Here is a 24653-nt window from a genome sequence, read left to right on the forward strand (position 1 = left end):
ATATGTGGAAGATAAACAAACACATAGATATAGAGAACAGATTAATGATTACCAGAGGAGAAGGGCGTGGAGGGAGTGTGAAAGAGATAAAGGAGCACATACATATGGTGACAGGTAAAAACTAAACTACTGGTGGTGAACACAATGCAATATATTGTGTTCTGAAATATAATAATGTACACCTGAAATTTACACAATGCTATAAGCCAATATGACCTCAATAAAATAATAAAGTAAAATTATGTCCATCCAAAAATAAAAGAGAAAATGTTAACTAATTTGATGTAGACTAGACATTACTAGAATGCATAGAGGGAAGGGACATCAGTGACAATCAGGCTGTTTGAGTTGTAAAGGATGGGTCAGATGTAGATAAATAAAAGGAAAGAATAGTGAAGCCGTGTGCTCACCTGGAGAAGAGAGTACAAGCCTTGGTGTTGAATGGACCAGCTCAGTCATTGACTATGGATGTGACCTGAAACAAGCTACATATCCTCTGTAAGTCCCAGCTTCTTTATTTATTAAATAGGAATAATAATAATAACAGCATAGTGTGGTTCCTGTGAGGAAAAGAGTTGTAAAGTTCCTAGCACAGTACCTGGCACATTAGCACTTAATAAACGAAGGCCATTATTTTCTTAGTACTCTAAGAGTTGTATGTTTATCTATCTGAGTATTGGAGAAGGACTTTTAGGGGTATTAGCCTTCAGGACTCAGCTGTGACCCTCCACTGAGTATGAAACAGGCTCCCTGTAATGAGCATGATGCATTCTACTGTGCTGGTGTGAGCGGTGACTCTGGCCATGGGTAGGAAGAGGAAGGGGCACAATGATAAATGTGTTAGCATTTATTGAGTCCTTACTACATGCCGGGCAATGTGGTCAGTACCTTACATACCTTTTTTAATATAATAGCTTTATTGAGATTTAATTCACATACTGTACAATTCAGTCATTTAAAGGTATATTTCAGTAGCTTATAGTATTTTCACAAGAGTTGTGCAGCCATCACCCCAGTCAATTTTAGAACATTTTCATCACCCCGTAAAGCAGCTCCATACCCATTATCAGTCATTCCCCATTTCCTCTCAACTCCCACTAGCCCTGAACAACCACTAATCTACTTTCCGTTTCCATAGATTTGCCTATTCCGGACATTTTTAAAAAAAAAAAAGATTTTATGTTTTCTTTTTCTCCCTAAAGCCCCCACAGTACATAATCGTATATTTTTGGTTGTGGGTCCTTCCAGTTGTGGCATGTGGGATGCCGCCTCAGCATAGCCTGATGAGCGGTGCCATGTCCACGCCCAGGATCCGAACAGGTGAAACCCTGGGCCACCAAAGTGGAGCACTCGAACTTAACCACTCGGCCACGGGGCCAGCGCCTATTCTGGACATTTTATATCATACAATATGTGGTCTTTTGTGACTGACTTCTTTCACTTAGCATGTTTTCAGATTCATCCACATTGTAGCCTGTATCAGTACTTGATTCCTTTTTTTTGTTTTTTAAATTTAATCTTTTAATTTTGTATTTAATGAATATATTTTTCCCTCCCATGGGAAAGTTAACTTCTTTTTTTTTTGTTTTTGAGGAAGATTAGCCCTGAGCTAACATCTGCTGCCAATCCTCCTCTTTTTGCTGAGGAAGACTGGCCCTGAGCTAACATCCGAGCCCATCTTCCTCTACGTTATATGTGGGACGTCTACCACAACATGGCTTGCCAATCCGTGCCATGTCCGCACCCAGGATCCGAAGCGGCAAACCCCAGGCTGCTGAAATGGAACATGTGAACTTAACCGCTGCGCTACCAGGCCAGCCCCATTCATTCCTGTTTCGTAGCTGAATAATTTTCCGTTAATGGATATGCCACATTTAGTTTATCTATTCATCAGTTGAGGGACATTTGGGTTGTTTCTACTTTTGGCTATTATGAGTAATGCTGCTATCAATGTTTGTGTACAAGCTTTTGCATGAACACAATGTTTTCAATTTTCTTGGGTTACCTAGGAGTAGAATTGCTGAGTCATATAGTAACAGTATGTTTAACCTTTTGAGGAACAGCCAGACTGTTTTCCACAGAGGCTGCACCATCTTACACTCCCACCAACACTGTGTGAGGGTTCCAGTTTCTCAACATCCTCACCAGCATTGTCATTGCCTGTCTGTTTGACTTTAGTCGTCCTAGTGGATGTGAAATGGGATCGCATTGTGGTTTTGATTTGCATTTCCCTGATGGCTGATGATGTTGAGCATCTTTTCATGTGCTTTAGCCATTTGTATATCTTCTTTGGAAAATATCCACTCCGATCCTTTGCCCATTTTTTAATTCAGTTTGCCATTGAACTTGTGAGGTAGGTGATGATATCTATTTTGCAGATGAGAACAGATTCTCAGAGATGTTAAGTATTTTGACCGAAGTCATACTGTGAGTTTTGCTTCCCAGTCTGACTGACTCTGATCTCTGTGCTCTTCCTAATGCACAGAACTGCCTACTGAGGATTCCTGATAGGATCACCCAGGCTCCTCTTGCTAGTGGGAAGGGAGGAGTGGAAAGTCTGTTTGGAGACATTAACTAGGACGAGGTAGGAGAAGCCTCTGAAAGTCAAACAGAGAATGTGGATATATTACAGGTTCCAGGACAGAGGAGGACATCTTAATTTGAAAAATCACCATTTCCCAGGTGCCGATCATTTCCTGTGCTCTTTGCTATACCACGTCATTTCTGATTTTCATAGCAACTCTATTCATAGATATTAATGTTCTCATTTTACCAATGAGAAATTAGAGGCCCAGAGAGATGAATTAATTTTCAGAGTCACCAAGATTAGAATCCAGGTCTCTCTGACTCAAAATTCTGAACTCTTTCCTTTCAGAGATATTTTTAAAGGATAGATTAGTTTGATTTGTAGCATTTACAAGCTCTTGAGTGCAGGGCCCATTCTCTGTTGCCATGGCCCAGCCCATGGAAAGTACTTAATAAGTATTTGGTGGCTGAACAAGGAGACAGACTAGAGTATATGGTATAGAAGAACCTAATTCCAGCTGGGATTTTCGGGGGTGTGAGGAAGATGTTGGAGATCTCATCCCAAGGCTTGGGGTCTTGGGGGCTTTGCTTTAACTTTCTAGGCATGGGGCTTGGGAAGAGTATTCTAGTGCCCAGTCATCTTTGGCTTCCCTGGAGCAGGACTAGGCAGGTGGAGGTGGGATGGGTTTGGCCAGCCTTGCATCCTTCTTATGTTCTTCACAAGAACCTTAGAGTCGGAAGGACCCTCAGAGACCATCTAGTCCAGTGCTTCTCAGAGTTTTCTCTGAGGAGCAACACAAAGGACTTTTTAAACTGTTTATTCCCAGACCCTGTCTACTGAATCTAAATTGCTGAAGTGGGGGTCCAAGAATCACCTTTTTTTATGAGTTACCCAGATAATTCTGTTCCCACTAAAGTTTAAGAACCACTGATACAGAAAAACTCTTTTACTTTAAAAATAGGGAATCTGGGGCAGAGAGGGATTGAGACACATATCAAGTTAGTGAAAGAGCCATTTTTGAACCCAATTCTCTTGTCTCTTGGTCTGTTGTTCTTGCTGTTTCCCATGCTTAATTCATTAACACAAACCATTGCATGCCCATAGCTTTCAGGATAGAGTCCAAACCCTCTCAGCATCAGGCCCCTGCCTACCTAGGCAACCTCATCTCTGCCCACTGCTCCACCTGGCATTCCAGGCTCATGGAAGGACTCCCAGTTTCTTAGTGGGCAGGTGATGCAGTCTTCACCCTCTGGCCTATGCAAACGCCACTTCCTTTCCTGCAATGCCCTTCCCCTCTCCACCTGGCAAGCTCCCTCTCATCCTCAGGACAGTTCTGGGAGATTCCTCCCCAAGCCGAAGGATGTGCCCCATCTTTGCTGCCATCAGACTCTGGCCATGTATGCCTCTCATAGCACTTACTATACAGAGGTGCTCAGTGGTGGTGTGCCCGTGGGCAGGTGGCTGGATGGAAGATCTTATGTGTTCATTGCTGAAGCTACATGAAATACTGAAGTGATACTGTATGAAATGTATACAAAAATGTTATGAACTAGTTACTCTCATCCATGAGGAGCCTAGGATCTAGTTGGGGAGTCAGAAGAGAAATTTTTACACAAGAAAGTATTATAGAACATGATGTAATCTACACAGAATTCGAAATATATTACGATGTACATCTGAAAGCTCTATAATGTTATAATCCAATGTTACTACAGTAAAAAAAAAAGAAAGTATTACAAGAGGTGTTGTAAAACAAATAATTAACTGGTAAATGTGTACACGTAAGCAACATGACAGGCATCAGAGCAGAGCTGGAAGGAAAGGACTTCCCGGAAGAGAAGGCCTGGAATTGGGCTTTAAAGCACCGTAGGATTTGGAGAGGAAGGACGGTCGTCCAGGCTGTGGAAGGAAATGAAGGGCCTTGCCCTCCCCCAGGATGGTCTCACAGTGACCCATCATAGGGCATCTCCCTCCTTCCCCTCCCCTGGCTGAAGACAGACACAAGGGGCAGAGCCGACAGCGCCCGCAGAGGCTGAAGAGACAGCCTGCTGACTGGCGGTAGGATGGCTGTCTCTCAGGTCGTGGTGAGGGTTTAATGAGGTGGTAGATGCACAACACTTTGTGGGAGAGGAAGCTGAGAACCCAGAGGCTTCTTCCTGGGTCGGGGGGGACTCTTGATAGGAATTTAGCTTAGGCCCTGAGCTTCAAGCCAGGTCAGCTGACCCTGGCTTATGTGAGGCTTGAGCCGTGGGCTCTGGCAGAAGCTGTGCAGTGTGGAGGACAGAGCCAGGCAGACTCAGAGTCGAGGCCTGGTCCACCACTGATTAGCAGTGTGAGTTGGGCAAGCCACCCAACCTCTTTACCTCTGTCACCTCCTCTGTTCAATAGAGAGAACAGTAGTCGACTTATCTGTCTCAGGTTGCCATGGGGTGAGGAAACAATTGCATTGAAATGCTCTCTAAACCATAAAATGCTGCACAAATGTAAGGGCTTATTCTCGTGTTTGTCAGGTTAGTCATAGTAGTTCCCTCTCCTGGAAACATGCTCACATCTTTAAAGGCAAAGGCACCACTAGACACTCCATGACGTTAGATGGCACAAACTCCTGGGATGGTGGGTAGGGGCTGGGCCTGAGGGAGAGGCACTCATAGCTAGGGTGCCTTTCCCTGCACAACACAGTGGTAATAAAGCTTTTGTTATCTGGAGACCACCCATCTTGCCTCATATACCTTTTTTCAAAGTCTCCCCCAAGAGACTTAGTAATATGAGGACAGGAGCCTTGTCTTATTTATTTCTGTGTCCCTAGTGCCTAACCCAAGGAAGAAAGCAGCATTAGTAAATGTTTGTGGTAATGTTTGAAAAAAAACTATTATCAGATATGATTCTCATAATATTTAAATATTTCATATTCCTCAAATAGTTGTTTATTGGACCTATTTTACAGATAGAAGAACTTAGTAGGTAGCGTAGCTAAGATTCAGGACAGTATGACTCCCTTACCTTAAGTCACTGTTTCTCAGCGTGGGAGGCAGTATTTTTTTGCAGTTTCAGCAGAGCTAGGGAGTGGCCAGGGCCACGTGAAGGGCTTCAGGGACTATCGCCTCTGCTGACTATGGCACGGCTGATTCCAGGGAGTCCTGCAGAGAATACATCAGGCCCATACCTGCCACGGTACCCAGGCGTAGACTCAGCAATATCAAAAGGCAGAGGTGGGAGCAGGAGAACAAAGTGGTACTCTCTCACTCTCCCGTGGTCCGAGAGGTAAAGCGACAGGAATGGCTGGTTTGGAGAGGAAGCAGGAGGCTGAGCCTGTCTCGCCCTGCACCGGAGACAGGCTGGTAGATGTCTTTGTTGGGAAGGGGACGGTTCACTGGCTGAGAACCAGCTGTAAACACAGGGCCTCAAAAGACCACCCTGGTGGCCAGCTGGTGGCCAGTCTTGGATGAGTCACTTTCGCTTCCTCGAATTTGCTTACCTTCCCTCAGTGAGAGCGGGTCAGTGTGTGAGGATGCGTGCTGCGCTGTACCTCTGCCCATCCCTCCTTTCCACCGTTAGCCACTTCTTTTGGAAACAAGAGTATGAGATCTAATGATCTGGGGGCTTCAGCAAGATCTTCTGGGACAGGGGTTCTAAAACTGGGTGATGTGGAAAAGAGAGCTTCTTGCTAAGAGCACGAAATGGGCCTAACTGAGCTGGACTGGGGCCTGACTCCACCACTGACCAACTGTGGCACCCTCTGAGCTACGATTTCCTCATCTACAAAATGTGGAGCATCAGCTTACACCTCACAGGGTTGTTCTGAAATACCTAAGTAAATGAAAATGCTTTACGATTGTAATGCACTGCTCAGTTCCAAAGAGTGTTCTGTGGAACACCAGTAGCTGTGGGATTTTAACAAGGGTTAGGTGGAAAGAGGCTGTCAAACAAGAAACTGCTGAGTAACACCCAATTAAACAGATGGTTCTTACTCAGAACTGTGCCTTTCAGAGGGGAAAAGTATATGCAGGATTCCCCAAGTAGAACCTCTTTTCGCAGAGAAAATACAGTTTTGGAAGCACAAGACTATCCAGTAAAGATGGTAGCTGATGTGTAGTGAGAGATGCTGTATGCCAGGCACTGTTCCAAGCCCCTTCACTCGTAGTGTCTCATTTAATCCTTACAGCATCCCATAAGAGGGTACTGTTATCTCCATTTATACATAAAGAAACTTGGCACAGAGAGGTTAGGTAAGTTACCCAAGATTACATAGTCAGTAAAGTCGGGACTGGGATCCAAACACAAGTGATCTGGCTCTAGAGCTCACTTATTTAACAGCCACACTCTACTGCCTCCACTAAATACTTGTTGACTGGCATTATTATTATTATTATTCCTCCAAAAACAAGGTAATATTAGGACCTTCTTTATGTATTATGTGTTTATTTGCTGATTCAGCAAGTATTTGTGAAGCACATATTTATGGCCAGGCACCATACTGAGGATACAGCTGTGGAGAAGGCAATCACACTTCCTGTCCTCCTTGAGCTTTTGGTTAGTGGCGAATATAGTCAAGTAAATAGGCGATTGCAATAGACTGTAATAAGTACTGTAATTAGGAGATGCCTAAGGTGCTGGGGAGCTCATAGGAGCAGTAATTACCTCAAACTTAGGAAGAATCATTGGAGTAAGTGACTTCTGATCAGAGGCCTACTAAATGAATTGGAGTTAGCCCTCTGAAGGCATGGGAGAGAGGGAAATGTTCCAGGCGGTGCAATAGTATTTGCAAAACCTCACAAGGCAAGAAAGAGCATTAGGAGTGGGGATCAGGAGAGAGAAGACCTCAGGTGAGCAGGGGCCTCCTCAGGGACGTTCTGTATTAGCTGGCACTCTCCTGATGTTTTTCCCTGAACGAAATAAACCCAGTGGTGTTCCTTGAGTTCATCTGCTTTTGATAGTAAGCACCCTGTGTATAGCTCTATCGTTGTACCTGTGAAACGGTATTATTATAATTTGTTCAGTGATCGGATTCTTGCATTAGACTGTTAACTTCTTAAAGTCAAGAGCCGTCTTATCAGTGTATCTCCAACAGCTGCCACCATGCATTGGCGCTCATTAAATGTTGTTTGTTGAATGAACGATGTGTTTTCTTTGTAAAATGAATTACACCCTTCCTGCTTTCTTGAGCCAACTATCACTTTTCCTCAAGTTCATCATTATATCCAGCAGTTAATGTCCTATGTGGCAATTCAGTGATGCCCTCAGGTGCTTTTGCGGTGCTGTATTCTGTGAATTCCCCTTTAGCTTTTTATTATACTATTCTTTTCCCTCCCTGCCTGGCCAGCTCTTGATTGTAATCAGTCTGCTTGATTCTGAAGCCTCCTCCCCAGCCTCCTTGTTTCCTTCTCCTAATCTGCGATGGGCTGGAAACAAGATCACCTACTGTGATTGGATAAGACTGTGAAACTAAGAGTTAGTAGTCTCTGAGTTAGATCCTAAAGGACTCTCTTATGAGGAAAATGCAGAGGCCGTTGCACATGGAACCTGTTTGTTGGCTACTCAGAGGCCTTCTCCCTGTTCTCCCTGCTCCAGAAAAGGTCAGATAACACTCCAGTCTGGAGAGGGGCAGTCATTAGTCTGGAGACCCCCTGTCTGGTACAGAAGAGCTGATGGATTATTGATTCCATAGACTGCAAGAAAGTATGGTCCTTTCTCCAGGTACGCACTCCACCAACTTTATTTTGGCCAAACATTTGAAATGCCTTCCACCTAAGCTGGCTTATCCAGGTCTAGTTACAACCCTTAGGCCATTAGGGTAAGTTCCGCAGGAAGTATGTTTGCACTTTCACCTGAGCAGGGAAAGAAGAGGGAGTGGGAGCCAAGGCAGGGACCAGAACCTCCAGGCTTTGGCTCTGATTCCCTCATTTGCAAAATGAGGATGACAGCATGATACGATGGAAAGAAAGAGTGAGGACTCAGATTAGACGTGGGTTCTAATCCTCACTCAGCCACTTATTAGTTGTGCGACCTCTGTGCAGCAGTTTCCTCATCTATGAAATGGGAATAATAATACCTACTATATAAGGAGTTAATGAGAATTAAATAAATTGTGTGACATGATCATGCCAGACACAGAGTAGAAGAAGGTCAGTAAGTGAAATCTATTAGTATTAGGAAGAGGTATGACCATCTTCTGGCTTTTGGAACTTTTAAACAGGAAGTCCAGTTTTGCAGGAGGGGAAAAGGCAGAGACTCCCTTCTAAGCCTATTTGGAAAAGAATGTTTTAGGAATTGCTGGTACTTTTGACTACCTAGGCAAGGTTACCTCTTGACTGAATTCTACCCCTATACCAGTGCTCCCACTGGATAAAGAGGGAGAGGCGAGGGGGTACAGGTAGGTAGGACCCAAATTCCACCCACAACGAACTCAGCTCAGGAGGAAACATAAGACAATTACTCTGATAATTTCTACATGAGGCGGAAAGAAACATCATCACCTAAGCAGGATAGTTATTATTCTGTGGGGTCTCCATTCTCAAGGGAGGGCCCCAGGATGGGGGTAACCTTCCAATTTATTGTCCAAACTGGGACTGTCCAGGACAACAGGCATAAACCAGGACTATCCGGGGTGAACAGGGACATATGTGATCACCCAACGTAGAGGGTCCTGTAAAAGTGATGGAACTCGCGTTAGGTTCTTTTGGAACCTAAATTGGAAAGAGAGTCACACATATTAGCACTAGAGTGAACCTGGGGGTTTTTGGTTGTTTGACCACATGAAATGCTTCCTGTTCTTACCTTCAAAAAAATGTTCACAGTATATTTATTAAGGGTAAAAAAAAAAAGAAGTACAAAGTTGCACTATAGTAAATTCCAATTTTGTAGGATATATATGTACATGCATATATATGACTAGAAGGACATAGACTAAAACATTGTGTATAGCTTCTCAAGTTGCTGAGATATTGATACCTTTTCTTCTTTGTACTTTTCTGTAGTTTCAAAATTTTAGTAGCTTTTATAAGTTAAAAACTTGTTTAGAAAATAATGTTAACTATTCACTGGATTGTAGGCGTCTTCAAAACAGAGAGCTGTTTCCGTTATGCTGAGAACAGCCTCTGGCCACACACCCCCCCCCCCCCCCCCCCCGCCCCACTCCCCACCGTGTCTTAACCCGCCTTCTTCACCTGGATGACTCCTCTTCACCCTTGGAGACTCGGCTGCTGGGATCCTCTCTTCATGTCTGCACTGAGCTTGGCTCCCCTCTGGTTTTCTCTGTCATCCTGTTATACTTCTCACATAGCATTTATCTCAAATAATACTGTAAACATCTGTTTATTGTCTGTCTCCTTCGCCAGATTAGGTCAGGGACCGTATCTGATTCATTTCTATGTCCCCAAATGAATCCTGACATGTAGTAGATGTCACTATACATCTCTGGAACTAAGTGGCCTCTGTTTTACCTCCTCTTGCCCAGCACAGATGGCCAGGCACATAGTAGGTGCCATTATATGTTTAGTAAGTAGATAGATGAGGGAGGGAGGGCATTAAAATGCCCTTAGTGAGAAAGAAGGTGAGATTGGTGGCTCACAGCATTTGTTGCTAATGGGAGGGTTTGTGTTGCTGTTCCCCCAGTCCTGATCACCAGAGAAGATGACTTCAACAACCGGCTGAACAACCGCGCCAGCTTCAAGGGCTGCACAGCCCTGCACTACGCTGTCCTTGCCGATGACTACCGCACTGTCAAGGAGCTGCTTGATGGAGGCAAGTGTGTGGGTGCATGGGGTGGGGTGCTGGCGGGAGAGAGTACTTGGCCACCTCTCCACTCCGGATATGCCATGCTTCCCCAGAGCCCTGTTACCTCCCAGAGCTGGGAATGCTTCTAGGGTGGCTGTGCTTCACGAGAGTGGCATTGTGCACATGTGATTTGCCCTCATGTGGCTAGAGTATGTTCTTTGTGTTGTGATGCACCATGCCATCCTGCCTGTCTGCACACGCTCTGGGAGTTTTCTTTATTGTTTCTCTCCCCAGAAATGTCCACCCTCTGCCCCTGTGACCTCCAGAGCAGGGCTAGTGGAACAAGGGGGAGACCTTTCAGTGCTCTACTAACCCAAGTCTCAGAGACATCCTCCTTGATCCCACCTCCATCCGAGGCTAAATTAGGCCCCTTCCATTACTCTGGGTCATGGCACCCTATTCTTTTCCATCATGGCATTTGTCACAATCTGAAATTGTTTTTATATGTTCAGTAGCCTTCCCCCTAACTTGACTCAGCTCCCTGAAGGTAAGAACCATGGCTGACTCCTCCCTAGCACCTAGCCTAGTATCCAGCACACAGTAGGCACTTAGTCAGTCTTTGTTCAATGAGTACTCCCCCTTTGGAGAGCGTCCATTTAATTGGAGGGATAGCTGCCATCCCCACACTCAAGCTGGTCTGGTCCTGTCTAGGTCTAGTGTACAGTTACCTGCCACGCTGCCAGATATGTCCCAAGTCACTTTCCCTCCCATACCCTCTTCTCCTTGGGAGGGGGGATAGGAGGGAAGTGTTTTGCCAGGATGTGTGGTTCCCAGGCCCCTGAGTGTGGCACATGACTGCCTGTTTATGCCCTCATTACCACTTCCTGAGAGGCTAGGGACCCTCTTGGGGCTGATCCTCCTTGTAAAGGGTCATTCTCCATAGAAGCTGGGAGCTGCAAGGGTTTTCAGAGGTCCTCTGGGTCACCGTGATCGCCTGCCCCCTCTCCTCCCAGCAAAAAGCTGGTCTCCAGCAGCTGGCTGGCTGGCATTTCCTGACTCTCTCAGGGACTAAGGGAACCTTACTTCTTCGGGAGTCCATTCCATTTTAGTTCCTCTCTGACTGGTTGAAATATCTTCTTTTAAATGAACAGTGACTTTCTTCTCTCTAACTTCTGCCAGCTGTCCTCTGCAGCCCAATCAAAAATCCAGTTCAAAGAAGGTTGTTTCTGTCCCAGAGCCTTGGCCTCCCTGCCCAACATGCCCAGATCATCTTCTAGTCCTTGTCTTGTGATTGGGTTGGTGGGATTTCCCAGTAACCTCCAAATCCTGCCACCTTCCATCAGCCACAGCCACACTGGCTAAGATCCAAGCCTGGCCCATACCTCCAGCCTAAAAGGGACCTGCCCCAGAGCAGCCAGAGTGTGCCATGGTCTGGGGCACGCACACTCTGAGGGGCATTTGGTGACAGTACCTGGGATCCCTGATGCTTTCAGAGCAAAAATCCACTTGGAAAACTTCCCCAAGCAGGATGCTAATCACTTTGTCCTTTGGAAAGCTCTCCAGCAAGACATTTGTAGCTAAGAATTGGAGTGTTCACCATGGGGCTTCTCTTTGCCATGCCTTAGAATCAATCAATACCCCCAGCCATTGTCCAGTGCTTCCCCTGAGCCCCCAAACAAACAGAGAATTCACTCTAAAAACAGACCCTCTCCCCAGCCTTCCAGATCGAACACCATTGAAATGAAGGGGCATGAGCCTTTTATGAAGCACCCCACACCCTCACCCCCCCAGGCCAAGGCTGGCCCTTTGAGCCGTTCCAGGGGCATGGTTTCTGCCTGTTGACTTGGAACACATGCCCTTAGCCCCCACCTTTACAGTTCGCCCACCTGCCTTTTTACCCAGCATCCATTTACACCCCCTGCTCTAGCCTCCCAGCCTCAAGGGCCAAAACCATTAACCCACTTATTTCTCCCTTCCCAGTCTGAACAAGTAGCCCTCACTCCAGGCCTGCAGGCCTGCCAACTTCTGACCTCCCTCCCCCCTTGACCTCTCTTGGTCTGCCTGTGTGTGTGACCAGCCAACCGAGAGGCAGGATCTTGCTCCCTTGTCCTAGGGCCTGTTGCCAGTAACATTTCCAGAGTCTTCTGACCTCAGCTGACCTTCTCCAGAGGGTTTCAGGAAAGGCAGGAGGGCCTGCCTTCCTGACCATCCAGCTTTCTTAGCCTCTATTTGCCACCGGGTTTGCTGCAGCAACTTAGAGAGGAGTGCTCTCTGTGAGTTCCAGGGCAGGCCTAGACACACGGGCCAGCCTGTGCTCACGAGGTCCACACAGAACTCTTGTCCTTGAAATTGCTTAGGACATAGGGACTTAGGGTCCCCAGATCTTAGAGGGTTAGAGCTAGAGGGGGCAGCTGCTCCTGCCCTCTGACCATCAGTCCCCATGTGAGAGCTGGGAGCAGGTCCAGGCAGCAGCATCAGTCTGATAATGTGGGAAGTTGTCTGGCCCCTTAGGAGGCAGTGTGGAGTAATAGAAAAGACACCTCAGGCTTCAGAGTAAGGCCAACCTGGGTTTGAATTCCAGCTCCCCCACCTACTAGCTGTATTGCCTTGGACAGAGTACCTTAAGTCTTTAAGCCTCACTTTTTTGGTCTGTAAAATAACATCTAGGAAGTATCACAGGGGTAGAGCGAGGATTAGTGACAACGTCTGTAAAAGCCCCTGGCATGTGGTAGGTGCTCCATATTGTGTAAAGAAATCAAACTCTCACTCTGCAGCTATAATCCCATTCTTCCCCATGTGAAACCTGTACTCCTGCTTGAAGCCTTCTTAATTCTGTTTCTGCCCTCAGCTTCCCCACCCTGCCTAAAACACCGTCGTGTTCCCTCTCTTCTCATCCAGATCCTCGGACTCTGCAAGGCCTCCCGCTCTCAGGAAGCCTCTCTTGGTGGTCTGGTCCACTGTGAGAGCACCGCCCCTGAACTCTTACAGTGTTAGACTAGGTGCTTTGCACAGAAAGGTCACTTCTTCATCTTCAGGAGGCCCTGTACCACAGTGAAAGGAACACAGCTTGGGAGTCAGACAGACCTGGGTTTAAATCTCAGCTCTGTAATGTGACTCTGGGCAAGCCAGTTGCCGTCTCTGAGACTGTGGACCTTAGGGCATCCTAAGACGGCCCAAGCAAACCTTCCCTGACCCTGAGAGACTCTCTGACCGCTGGAGGAGACAGATACAGAGACAGGCAGCGACAGCTGGATGGGTGCTCTGGCAGGGGCTGGACAAGGGGCTCTGGGCACATAGAGGAGGGGATACCAGAGCAGGGAGGTGGAGTCGGTTACAGAAAGCTTCCCAGGGGAAGGAGTGCTTAAGCCTTAGAGGAAGGTAATGGGAGTTTGCCAGGGGGATTCCTATGAAGGGTTCGGAATCCACTAGGGCTGGTTTTCTACCCTGACATCCATAGAAAAGTGGGCACACAGACCCCTGTGGTTTTCATCTCTGAAGACACTACTTCTGCCTGTGTTACTGGCTTATGAGCAGGAGCGCTCTGCTTCGGCACTTCACTACCAAGTACAAGAAAAGGTGGGAGGGAGAGAGGGAGAGACAGGACTACAGGAAGAGGGGTAGTCAGGGAAGGTGGGCGGCCTCCTCCCTCATGCCCCCGGAGCTGACTCACCCCAGTAGTTCCAGGGCTGCTAAGATGCTTTCAGAGCTGTTTCCTCCCGAGGACGTGATTCCACTGCCAGATCCTTCCTCCTAAAATACATCTCTAATCATGGCAGCCTTTCTCAGTCAGGATTCCTCCAGAGAATTGAGCCCTAATGCTGTAAGGCATCTGTTTACACAAGGAATTAACTTCTCTCTCAGGCATCTAAAATGGTACAAGTTATGTACCATTCTTGGGAGAATTGAGAAAATCATTACTCACATAATTTCCTGTATGTGGTCCAAAGGAGAAACCCGAGTTGAGAAAGGCCATCAGGAAAGAGCATGAACTCTGGCATCGGGACTTGAATACCGGGCCTGCCACTAAAGAGCTGTGTCCCAGGCAAGCCACTGACCGCTCAGAGCTGCTGCCTGCTCATCTGGACATGGCAGTGATGACACCTGCCTTCTAAGGTTTGGTCAGGGTTAGCACAAGTGTAGGTTCTGCAGAGTAGGCACTTCATATATAATATCTGTTATTGTTAACTTCAAAAGCACTCAGTGCTCACTTGTTAAAAAAAGAATCCTTCCCATTCTAACTTTATAACCTCGTTTTAGAGTTGTTCTCATCCGACCCTCACCTCACTTTTTTCTCACTGCTGCCCTCATCCAGCTATGCTGTAATGTCGTTCAGGGGTCTCACCTGAGTGCTTTTACTTATGCGGGCCTTTCTGCCTCTCATTTCCCTTAAGACTTTCTCAGCCTGGTGGAATTCTTTCTGCCAGGCAGTCCCCAGCTCTAATGCCACCTCCCTTCTGAAGTCTCCCCTGTTCCCTGGGATTTGGGTCCAGTCCCCTCTACTAGACTGAGATGGACCGAGGGCCAGGGCCATGTCTTACTTTTCTCTGCCTCCTTTGCCACAATGCTCCGCACGTAGTTTAGTACGTGTTTGGACACACCGATAAATTGCCAAAGCCACTGTGGGTTTTCTGTTTGGAGGTGTGGTGTCTTTGCCCACCCATTCTTAGTGTCATAATATAGCTAGCTTTTTAGAGCTTCACGTGTGAGCCACCTCTACCTTCCCTCTCCTTAAAGTCACAGTGCCACTGCCTTTTCAGCTACCAGTGTTCATCACCTCAGAAACACTTGGGCTTTATGAAACCTCATAGCACCTTCCCCAGAGCTTCCCTTAGCCTCTTCCCTACCTACTTTCATGGCTCTTCTTTGCCCCTCTGTCAAAGAACACGTCTCAAATGTCAGTGTTAACCAGCCATCTTCAAATGAGTCCTTAAATTCCCCACCATCCCCACCTGAGGCAAAGAGCCTTTCAAGTGCCGACAATCCTCCCTTTAACAGCCTGTGAGTCTGTTGTCAGGCTGGAAACTTGGAGCTCCGTTTTTTGTTCCACTTCATTGTCCATGTGGCTGCACTGCCAGATGTTGAGGGAATCAGCTTTGCCTCAGGCTGTCCTCTGTGGAAACTTTACCCTCTGATTCTTGCCAGCAACCCAGGGAAGGGGAGAGAGCACTGGGCTGCAGATGAGACGTTCTGACTGTGTCACCCACAAATCCTTTCTCCTCCTCAGTAAACAAGAGAAGTTGGGGTAGCTGATCCCAAGGACCCTTTCCACCTCCAACATCCTATGTAACCTCTGGGCAAGTGTTTTCATTCATTTTTCAAACACTTACTGAGCATCTCTCCTGTCATAGGCCCCACCCTAGGCACCAGGGAAATAAAGATGATCCAGACGTGGTCTTTGCCCTTAAGGAACTCATAGTTCAGTGAGGAAATCAGACATTTTAACAAAGAATTGCTATCTGATGTGTTAATGGAGATATATGGAAAGTGCTGAGGGGTCACAAAGAAAAAAACCTTTTAAATCTCTGGGGAGGGTGGGGAAAGCATGGTGTGGGAGATGGTGTTTGCACCAAGTCATAAAGGACGAAGTTTACCAGGTGGATGAGGGAGAAAGGCAGAGGGAACAGCATGTTGAGAGGCATGGAGTATGAAGGAACATGCTTTATTCAGTGCATTGCAGGTGGTTCAGAAGAGCTGAATTGATAGGGTATGGATGGGAGGGTCAGAAGGCAAGAAGGGAAAGCAGGAGCCAACAGTGAAGTCCTGTAACATAAGCTCTGCTAAGGAAATTGGACTTTATCCTCCAGTGGGCAACCTTTAAGATTTAGGGGAGAGAAGGATCGGATGTATGTTTAATGTGAAAGATGGTTTAGAAGTTTCAAAAATGTTTATTAGTAGTTGAATGAATAAATAAATTTAGAATGTTGACACCGTAGAATAATAAATTGAATGAATGAATGAATGAACAAATTCTTGCTCTGTTAAACAGCATGGATGAATGTCACACACCTCACATTCTGGGCACAAGCCAAACATAGAAGAGTACTTACTGTGTGACTGCATTTATATATGAAGTTTCAAATAGACAAAAGTAACCAATGGTGTAAAAGTCAGGACAGTGGTTACCCCCAAGGGGCAGGTAGTGACCAGGAGAGGGCACAAGGGGACTTCTAGGATGTGTAATGTTCTGTTTCTTTATCTAGAGGCTGGTTATGCAGGTATATCCACCTTGTGAAAATTCTTTGAGCTGTACCCTTGTGTATTTTTTTACTTTTCTGTATAAGTATGTTATCCTTGAAAGGAAGGTTAAAGAAAATAGGAAAAAAATGGGTTAGAAGGGGCCTGATTGCAGAAAGGGAAAATATTTCATTTGAGAGCTATTATAATTGTTTAGGTGAGGTCTAAACCAAAACAGTGCGAAAGGAGAGAAGAGGACTGATCCCAGAAAGATTTAGGAGTAGAATCAGTAGGATCGGATGGTGAGAGAGAAGGAGTAGTCAAGATGAGGTCTAGGTTCTGGACTGGATGGCCGAGTAGATGGTATGTACCCGAACTAAGGTGAGGAATACTGGAAGGAGGTTTAGATGGAATGCAGGTACAGGGGAATGACCAGTACTGTTTTGAACATTTCCTTCCTCCCTCCCTCCCTCCCTTCTTCCCTCCTGCCTTTAGATTCCGTGGTCTAGTGTTCTAAGTATTCCCTTGCTTCTTTTTCCCTTCTTTGTATTCACCTGATGAAACACTAACCCTACTTAAACCCAATTATTTCTTCTTCCTCTTCCTCTTCTTCTTCGAGGAAGGTTGGCCCTGAGCCAACATCTGTTGCCATTCTTCCTCTTTTTGCTTGAGGAAGAGTGGCCCTGAGCTAAAATCTGTGCCAGTCTTCCTCCGCTTTGTATGTGGGACACCACTACAGCATGGCTTGATGAGCAGCATGTAGGCCCGTGCGCAGGATCAGAACCCGCAAATCCTGGGCTGCCGAAGCGGAGCACGTGAACTTAACCACTATGCCACTGGGCCGGTCCCCAAACCCAATTTCTTTTTACTTCATATTTATATCTGAGTTGCTGAATATTGATGGAGGAAAAAAAATCACAAAACATGCTCACCAGTGAGCTCACTTCACTTCACATTGTGTCCGTGAATCTCAGTCACCCAACACTGCCAACCACCCCACTACACTTCATGAGTAAAATCACTACCCTATTCTGAGCCAAGCAGCTCTTGTATACCTTCTCTCTCCTCAAACCTCCAGTACTCTCTTTCCCCAACTCCCAAGCTACTGATCTCACCTCATACCTCATAGAGAAAATAGATCGCAGTCAGAAGGGACCCCATCTTCCCACCACTTCCACCAGCCTACCCGCATCTTGGCTCCTGTGTGCTGCCTGCCTTCCTCCACGGGGGAAGAAGTTCCTGAGGCCAAACCTGCATTTGGGCTCCGGCTCCCGTTTCCTCTCACCCCTACAGTTACCGCCTCTCTCTTCTGCATTATCTGTCTTCCTCCCTCTGCTGGCTCATTCCCATCAGCGTGAAAACATGCTTTGATATCATCCATCTTAAACATCAAGGCAAACTAAAAACTTGCCTTGGTTTGGGTCCCGTACCTGCCTCCAACTTGCACCTCATTTCTCTGCATCCCTTCATGGTAAAAGTCCTGAAAAAGAATGATCACTATCGCAATCTACTTCCCCAGCTCCTATTCTTTTCTCAATCTCAGTGTCACCAATGGCCAAAATATACATCTGTTTTTCTCCCAAAATTGTCATCCCCTGAGTCTTCCCCATCTCAATAAATGATACCATCATCTACCTAGTTTTCAGGCCAAGAATCTCAGAGCCATCTTTGAATTCTTTTTCCCTTACACTCCCTGCCAAGTCCTTCAGTAAGTCCTGTCAGCTGTCCCTCTAGGGTACATCTTAAACCCACCTGCTTTTTGCCATTTCCATTGCCATAACTCTAGTCCCAGTTCAGGACGATGCTCCAGTTCTCCTGGACGATGACCACAGCTTTCTGACAAGTCTCACCATTTTCACTCTTGTCTCCCTAAATCCATCCTCCAAATAACAGCCAGGGGCATCTTTTTACAACATAAATCATGTCATTCTCCTACTTAAAACCTTCCATTGGCTTCCCAGTGAAACCAAAATGAAATTCAGTCTTCTTACCAGAGCCTGCAAGGCCTACGTAACCTAGACTCTGCCTGCCTCTGCGCCCTCATCTGTGGCCACTCTTGTTCACTGTTCTCCAGTGACACTGGCCTTCTTTTGTCCCTCAGACACACCAAGTGACTTCCCATCTCAGGGCCTTTGTACCTGCCTGTCCCAGTGATGGGAATACTCTCCACCTTGGGATGACTGCCTCATCATTCAGGTCTCAACTCAGACATCCCATCCTCAGAGAGACCTTCCCTGGCCACCCTAGTAAGAGTAGCTCCCCCTGTCCCCGCCTATTATATTATCCTGTTTTATCTTCTTCATGGAACTGATCAATCCCTAAAATGATCATGTCTCTTTGTTTACATGTGTATCATCTGTCTCTCCCCGACTAGGATGTAAGCCTTGTGATCACAAAGACTGTCTCTCTTTATTTTACTGCTGTATTCACAGCTCCTAGGAAAAACTTCACAGCTGGCATGTGGTAGGTGATTAATAAATAGCTGTTGACCAGCCAAGGAACCTGTGGGACACTCTTGTAGAGATGTGTAGGAGGCAGTCAGATAAATGGGTCTGAAGCCCAGGAGAGAAAGGGCTCTAAGTTGGATGTGAAGGTTTAAGAGTTGTCACTCTTTTGCGGGTGGTGGGAGCTGGCTGAGTCTGTGAGATGTCCAGGGAAAGTTGTAGAGCTAAAGCAGCCCAAGGACACATCTGAGAGAACCTGCATTTCAGGTGTGAGCATAAGAGGAGCCAGCACAAAAGATTCTACCAAACAGAGAGGGAAGAGGAGAAGCAGAAGGGAGTGAGGAGTGGGTTGCTTTAAGGCGGTGCTTCTCAAACTTCTCTGAAAGATCTGTCTGTTTTTGATGTTGTTTGAATTTGCAGTCTGTCATGAACACTTTGGTAAAATCCAATAAAAATAAATTATTAGAAAAGTTCTATATTAAAAAGGCATACAAAATACAGGTCCAAATTTGTCATTAGGTTCAACAGACAGAGTATTTCTCTAAGTCACTATAGAAGTTTGCAGACACTTACTCCCCATGGCTGTGCTTAGCTTGTCGAGGACTGGTAACAAAGCTCACAGACCAGCACTAGTACATGGACCGCACATTAAGCATCCCTGCTCTGATGGTACCCCGGGGTAGGGAGGAAGGCAGATGTGCAGACTATAGGCTCTGCCCTCAGGTAGCTTAAAGTCCAGTGAGGTAGACAGTTTAGGACACACAGTCATACTGCATGGCAGGGAGGTCAAAGCACTGCCATTAGGGTACAGGCACTGGGGACCATGATCCACCCTAGCTCTGCCCCCATCTCACCCCTGTAGGACCTTTGGCAGAGCATGGCCCTTCTCTGGCATCACGTTCTTTCATCTGTATGGTGAACAGATCATGTCAGATGATTGGACGCTAAAGGTTTCCTCATATTGTTCGGACACAGAGCTGGAAACCGTCTATGGCAGTAGTTGTCTTTTGGAATGACGGGGAATGACTGCTAGTGGGTACAGGGTTTTTTTAGGGAATGATGAAAATATCCTAAAATTAGATTATGGTGATGGTTGTACAACTCTGTAAATATACTAAAAAATCATCAAATTGTATACTTTAAATAGGTGAGCTTTATAGGCTTTATAGTGTGTAAATTATATCCCAATAAAGCTGTTAAAGAAAAGAAAGAAAGAAAATCCTCCCTGCCACTCCCAGGCCAGTCTTTTCTGGCTTTAAGGGTGACTAGTTGCAGGCCAGGAAGCCAGGAGGCCCCGCAGCTAAGGTGGTGGATAAGAGGAGCCCATCTGTTGTGTGTAAGTTTCCATTTAAAGAATACTGTTATAAACTTAGCTGTAAAACTTTCTCTTTCTCATACTGGTCTTTTTCTGTTATTACTTTAACGAGTGTTTATTACATTCCCCATCTTGTGAAGCTTAAAGTCTGGCAGAGTATAGACAGTAGGCAAATAATTACAAAAGTATTAGCTAATTACCATTGAGGCAGGTATTATTAAGGCAGAGTAGAGGGTAGTATGAGGGTATAATGGGGACCTAATGTAGTCTGAAGGGGGTGAGGGAAGTCTTTCCTGAGCAAATGACATATACGGTGAGATCTGAAGAGTAGATGTTAGCCTGTCACTTAACTTGAGAAAATCCTGTGGAGAGGGATGGCCATTAGTCATCCAAAGGGACCCAGCAGTCCAGTCAGGGACGTTGTGGGGATTGGAGGGGTTCTGTAGTGGTGTAATTGCAGTCCACATGGTAGGTCAGGGCTAAAAGAGGCCCTCAATGACCCTGAGTCCTATCCTCTGCCCTTGGCCTAGTCAGGCCCTTACCCAGTCCTTGCTAACCCCCAGGGAAAGGTATTTCTGTATCCCAGACCCTGTGGACATAGGTCACTGCATTGTTGAGTTAGAGATGAGCCGCCTGGTCACCAGAGCCCAAGCTCTCCAGAGCCACCTGCCAGCCAGGCACCCGCATTTCATCAAGGCTTTAATGGGCTCCAAGCAGTCTTCAGAGCCTGGCTGGTATCCGGCGTGACCTCATCACCACCAACAGCGGCAGCCGGAGGCCAAGGCTCCCCTGGGTGATGGAGAGGTCACCATCAGCTGGGCCAGGTCTGTTCTGAGTCCTGTGCTCTCCTCCACCTGTACTGGGCCTGGAAACAGAGCTGAGTGGGATTCAGATTTCCCAAGGCAGGGCCATCTGTCCTTTGCCAGCCCACTCATGCCCCTCCGGAGCATGTGTTCTTGGGCAGACTGCACAGAGAAAGGGCAACCCTGCAGCTTTCTGCAGTGGGGAGGGCCTGCAAATAGCAGCAAAGGCCTCATCCCAGGGTCAGATGGACCAGAACTAAGGTTCCTTACCCAGAAGGAGTTTGCTTCCAGCATTTGTGTGCTCTTTTCCTCTACGCAGAGGCCTGGCAGTGTCCCGGCGAGAACATAGCAAAGATGCTGTAGGTTTGTACCACAGACTCTCTCCTGAACATCACTTTGGAAGTGGATTCTTTTAAATGTCGCAGAAGGGAGCTTGCCACTTAAGGAATCCTTCAGAGATTCCCTTTGAAGTAATGAACCTGTGTGGTGGGAAGTGCCGACTGGGTGTCAGGTGACCTGGCACTAACTGGACCTTACTGTGGGACCTTGAGCAAGTCCCCTCCCCATCACTGAGACTCATTTTCCCCATCTGTAAAATTAGATAGTTGGACTGTGATCTCAAAGCTCCCTTCTACTTTCGTGTTTTCTGATTCTGAATGAATAATTGCCCTCTGATTTATCTAATTGCAAATCTAAGTATTCATATTTATTCAACAACTATTAATTATTTTCCTGCAGCTGACCACCAGCATCTTTCTTCTAGGTTCCTCTGATATATGTTGTTAAAGCATCCTGTGTACTTTCTTTATTGCACTTACCACAACATGTAGCTATGTAGTTCTGTGGTTAATAGATCTCTCCTTCGTTACACAGTGCGTTCCCTGAGGAGGAGGTCTGGATCCACAGTGCTTCTATCCCTATTACCTTGTGCTGTCCTTAGCACATGATAGGTGCTCGGCAACATTTGTTGAATAAGTTAATTTATAAATGGGCACTAGGGATTATAGAAAAGAAAAAAGAAAAAGATACAGGCCCCTCCTTCAGACTGCACCCCGTAGAGTGCTAGTTGGGTGAAAAGGTCCCCACACACAGCACACTGAGAACAGCGCGGAATGGTAGGTATTAAGACCCTGAATTAAGTGTAGGCAAAGGGCAGAGTAAACAAATGTGATGAACAAGGAGGGGAAAGATCAGTGTTGGTGTTGTGGAAGGCTTCATGGAGGAGGGGGACTGGAGGCAGACCCCAAAGGACAGGTAGGATTCAGTCAGGCAGGAGGGAGGAGGAAAGCTTTTCAGATGAGGCAGCAACAGAAATGAGCCTCGCAAGTTAGAGACCTGGAAGAAACTGGCCACCTGCTGGGTTGTGGGTCTCGAGGCTTAAGTTTGGAGGGCCTGGGGGATAGTCAGAGGACTTGTGCTTAACTTTGAAGTCAATAGAGAGCTCCCAAAGTGATTGTCTGTTGTTTGTTTAGTGACTGTAGTGATTTTTACTTTTTAAAATGCACAAGCTAAAAATTCCGAGCTGTACCAGAGGATATATAGTGAAAAAGAAGCCTCCCTTCCACATCCCTGGTCCTCCTCCTCAGAGGCAACCCCTGGAACTTCCCATGTATCTCCTCCCCGTTGCTGCTGTAAACAAATTATCACAGATTTCGTGGCTCAAAACAACCCAGTTTTATTATCTTACAGTTCTGGAGATAGTCTGAAATGAGTCGTACTGGACTAGAACCAAGGCGTCGGCAGAGTTACATTCTTTTAGGAGACGGGAGAGAATCTGTTTTCTTTCCATTTCCAGCTTCTAGAGGTTGCCCACATTCCTCTTCTCCCAGCCCCCTTCCATCTTCAAGGCAGCCATGGTCAGTCGTCTTCCTCACGTTTCTTCACTCTGACACTGACTCTTCTGCTCCCTCTGTCACTTCTAAGGACCCTTGTGATTGCTTTGGGCCCACCTGGACAATCCGGGGTAATCGTCCCATCCCAGAGTCAGCTGATGAGCAACCTTAGTTCCCCTTGGCCGAGTGATGTAACACATTCCCAGGTTCCAGGGATCTGAACGTGGACGTCATTGAGGCCCATTATTCTTTCAGGGATATTGGATAAATGTTTTATTTTCCTTTCTGTTTTTGAATAGTTAAGACTTGCACACAGTACAAGATTCAAAAGGATTTTCAGTGAAAAGTCTTACTCCCACCCCATCTCCGACCCAAGTGTTGTCCAGTTTCTCCACTGTGTCGTTATTACTTTTTCCCTTGAAATTAATAAGCAGTCTGTGGGGAGATACTTTTTAAGCCCATGCAGATATCACGGTTTCCCTCGATTCGGCATCCATTGATGGTTCTTTCCTGAACCAACCTTTATATGATGGTTGCAAAATGAGTATTTTACATCTTTCCCAACTTCAGTGCTCACTCCACATTGACCAGTCAGCACCTGGCATTCTATGGTAAGCAAGAACCCCTTTCCCCACATTTATCCGTCTGTTGTCAAACTGTGCTCATGGATGCTCTTGCTTTAATGTTCTAGAATTCATTACTGTCCTTAGTTATGTTGGTGTTAAAATTGTCATAGATTTGGCCAGTGTGGCATACTGTCATCTTTTGTTTTTTCAGCATTTCCATAGTTTGTGGCATAAAAAGCTGTTTTAGGCTTATCTTGTATCCACCTTGCTACTGCCTGAGGAGCCCTAGGACTTTTTAGTGGGCAGTTGTATTAGACTGAAACCTGAGGACCAGGTTTGCTTATTACCCCTTCTGTTGAGAGCCAAGAAACATATATAGGCCTTTACACATATGCACACATCCATCAGAATATACATATACACATATATATGCATCTGCACATGCATATTTGTAGAAATCCTGAACACCAGTACCTCCCATTGCAGCCTGTCCGTACAGGGTTCTTTCTTGTCTTCACACTCTTCATATTTGTATGTCCCTTCCCCCCTAGTGAGAATGCTAGCTCCAGACAGCGCTGATACATTGACTCATTTGCTTAATCCTGCAGTGCATCTAGAGAAGCTTCAGACCCGCTTCACCTGTACCACTGCAGAAAACAGACCCACTAAACAGAGTTCGGGTCAGGATTTGTTCGCAGTTCTTACCCTGTTCCACCCAAGGCTAAGGGTGTAGAGTCAAATACTAGGCTCAGAAGTTACTCGCGTGGGTATTTTCCCCTTCGGTGTGTTTATTTTATTCATTTGAGATACAGTTTGTTTTAATTTTTTCAATTTGCTTTCAGTTTTAGGGGTTTTCTCCCCTACCTATCCTTGTTTTAATTTTGTTGTTTGAATATGTAGAACATTAATTTTTTTCTAAAAACTATGTAGAAGGATATACTCAGAGAAGTAAAACTCCCTCTTGTACCCTGTTTGACCTTTTTCTGCTCCCCTCCGTGAGCCCTGACCCCTTGTAGAGAACTGGTTTTATTGTTTTCTGGTTTATCCTTCCTGTGTTTCTTTGTATAAGAAAGTATATTTTATGTTTTCTTCTTTCCCCTTTCTTCCTACACAAAATGTGGCATACTATATATATGTTCTTTAGCAGTTTGCTTTTTCCACTTAACCATATTTCTTGGAAACCACTCAGTTCAGAGATCTTCCTCACTCTTTTTCACAGCTGCATAGTACTCCATTGTGTATGTGCTATTTGTCCTATGCTTGGACATTGAGGTTTTCA

At 46.0% G+C, this 24653-nt stretch overlaps 1 protein-coding gene across 1 annotated transcript in view; it reads left to right on the forward strand.

The window, feature by feature from the left end:
* The window catches only part of CLPB (ClpB family mitochondrial disaggregase), a 140836-nt gene that overhangs the window by 59649 nt on the left and 56534 nt on the right, over positions 1–24653 (forward strand). The window contains exon 5 of the mRNA XM_014842026.3: positions 10139–10267. Coding sequence (XP_014697512.3) covers positions 10139–10267 — 129 coding nt within the window. The remainder of the gene's footprint in view (positions 1–10138; positions 10268–24653) is intronic.

This window comes from Equus asinus, chromosome 20, assembly GCF_041296235.1.
Source record: "Equus asinus isolate D_3611 breed Donkey chromosome 20, EquAss-T2T_v2, whole genome shotgun sequence".
In the NCBI taxonomy this organism is placed as follows: domain Eukaryota; kingdom Metazoa; phylum Chordata; class Mammalia; order Perissodactyla; family Equidae; genus Equus; species Equus asinus.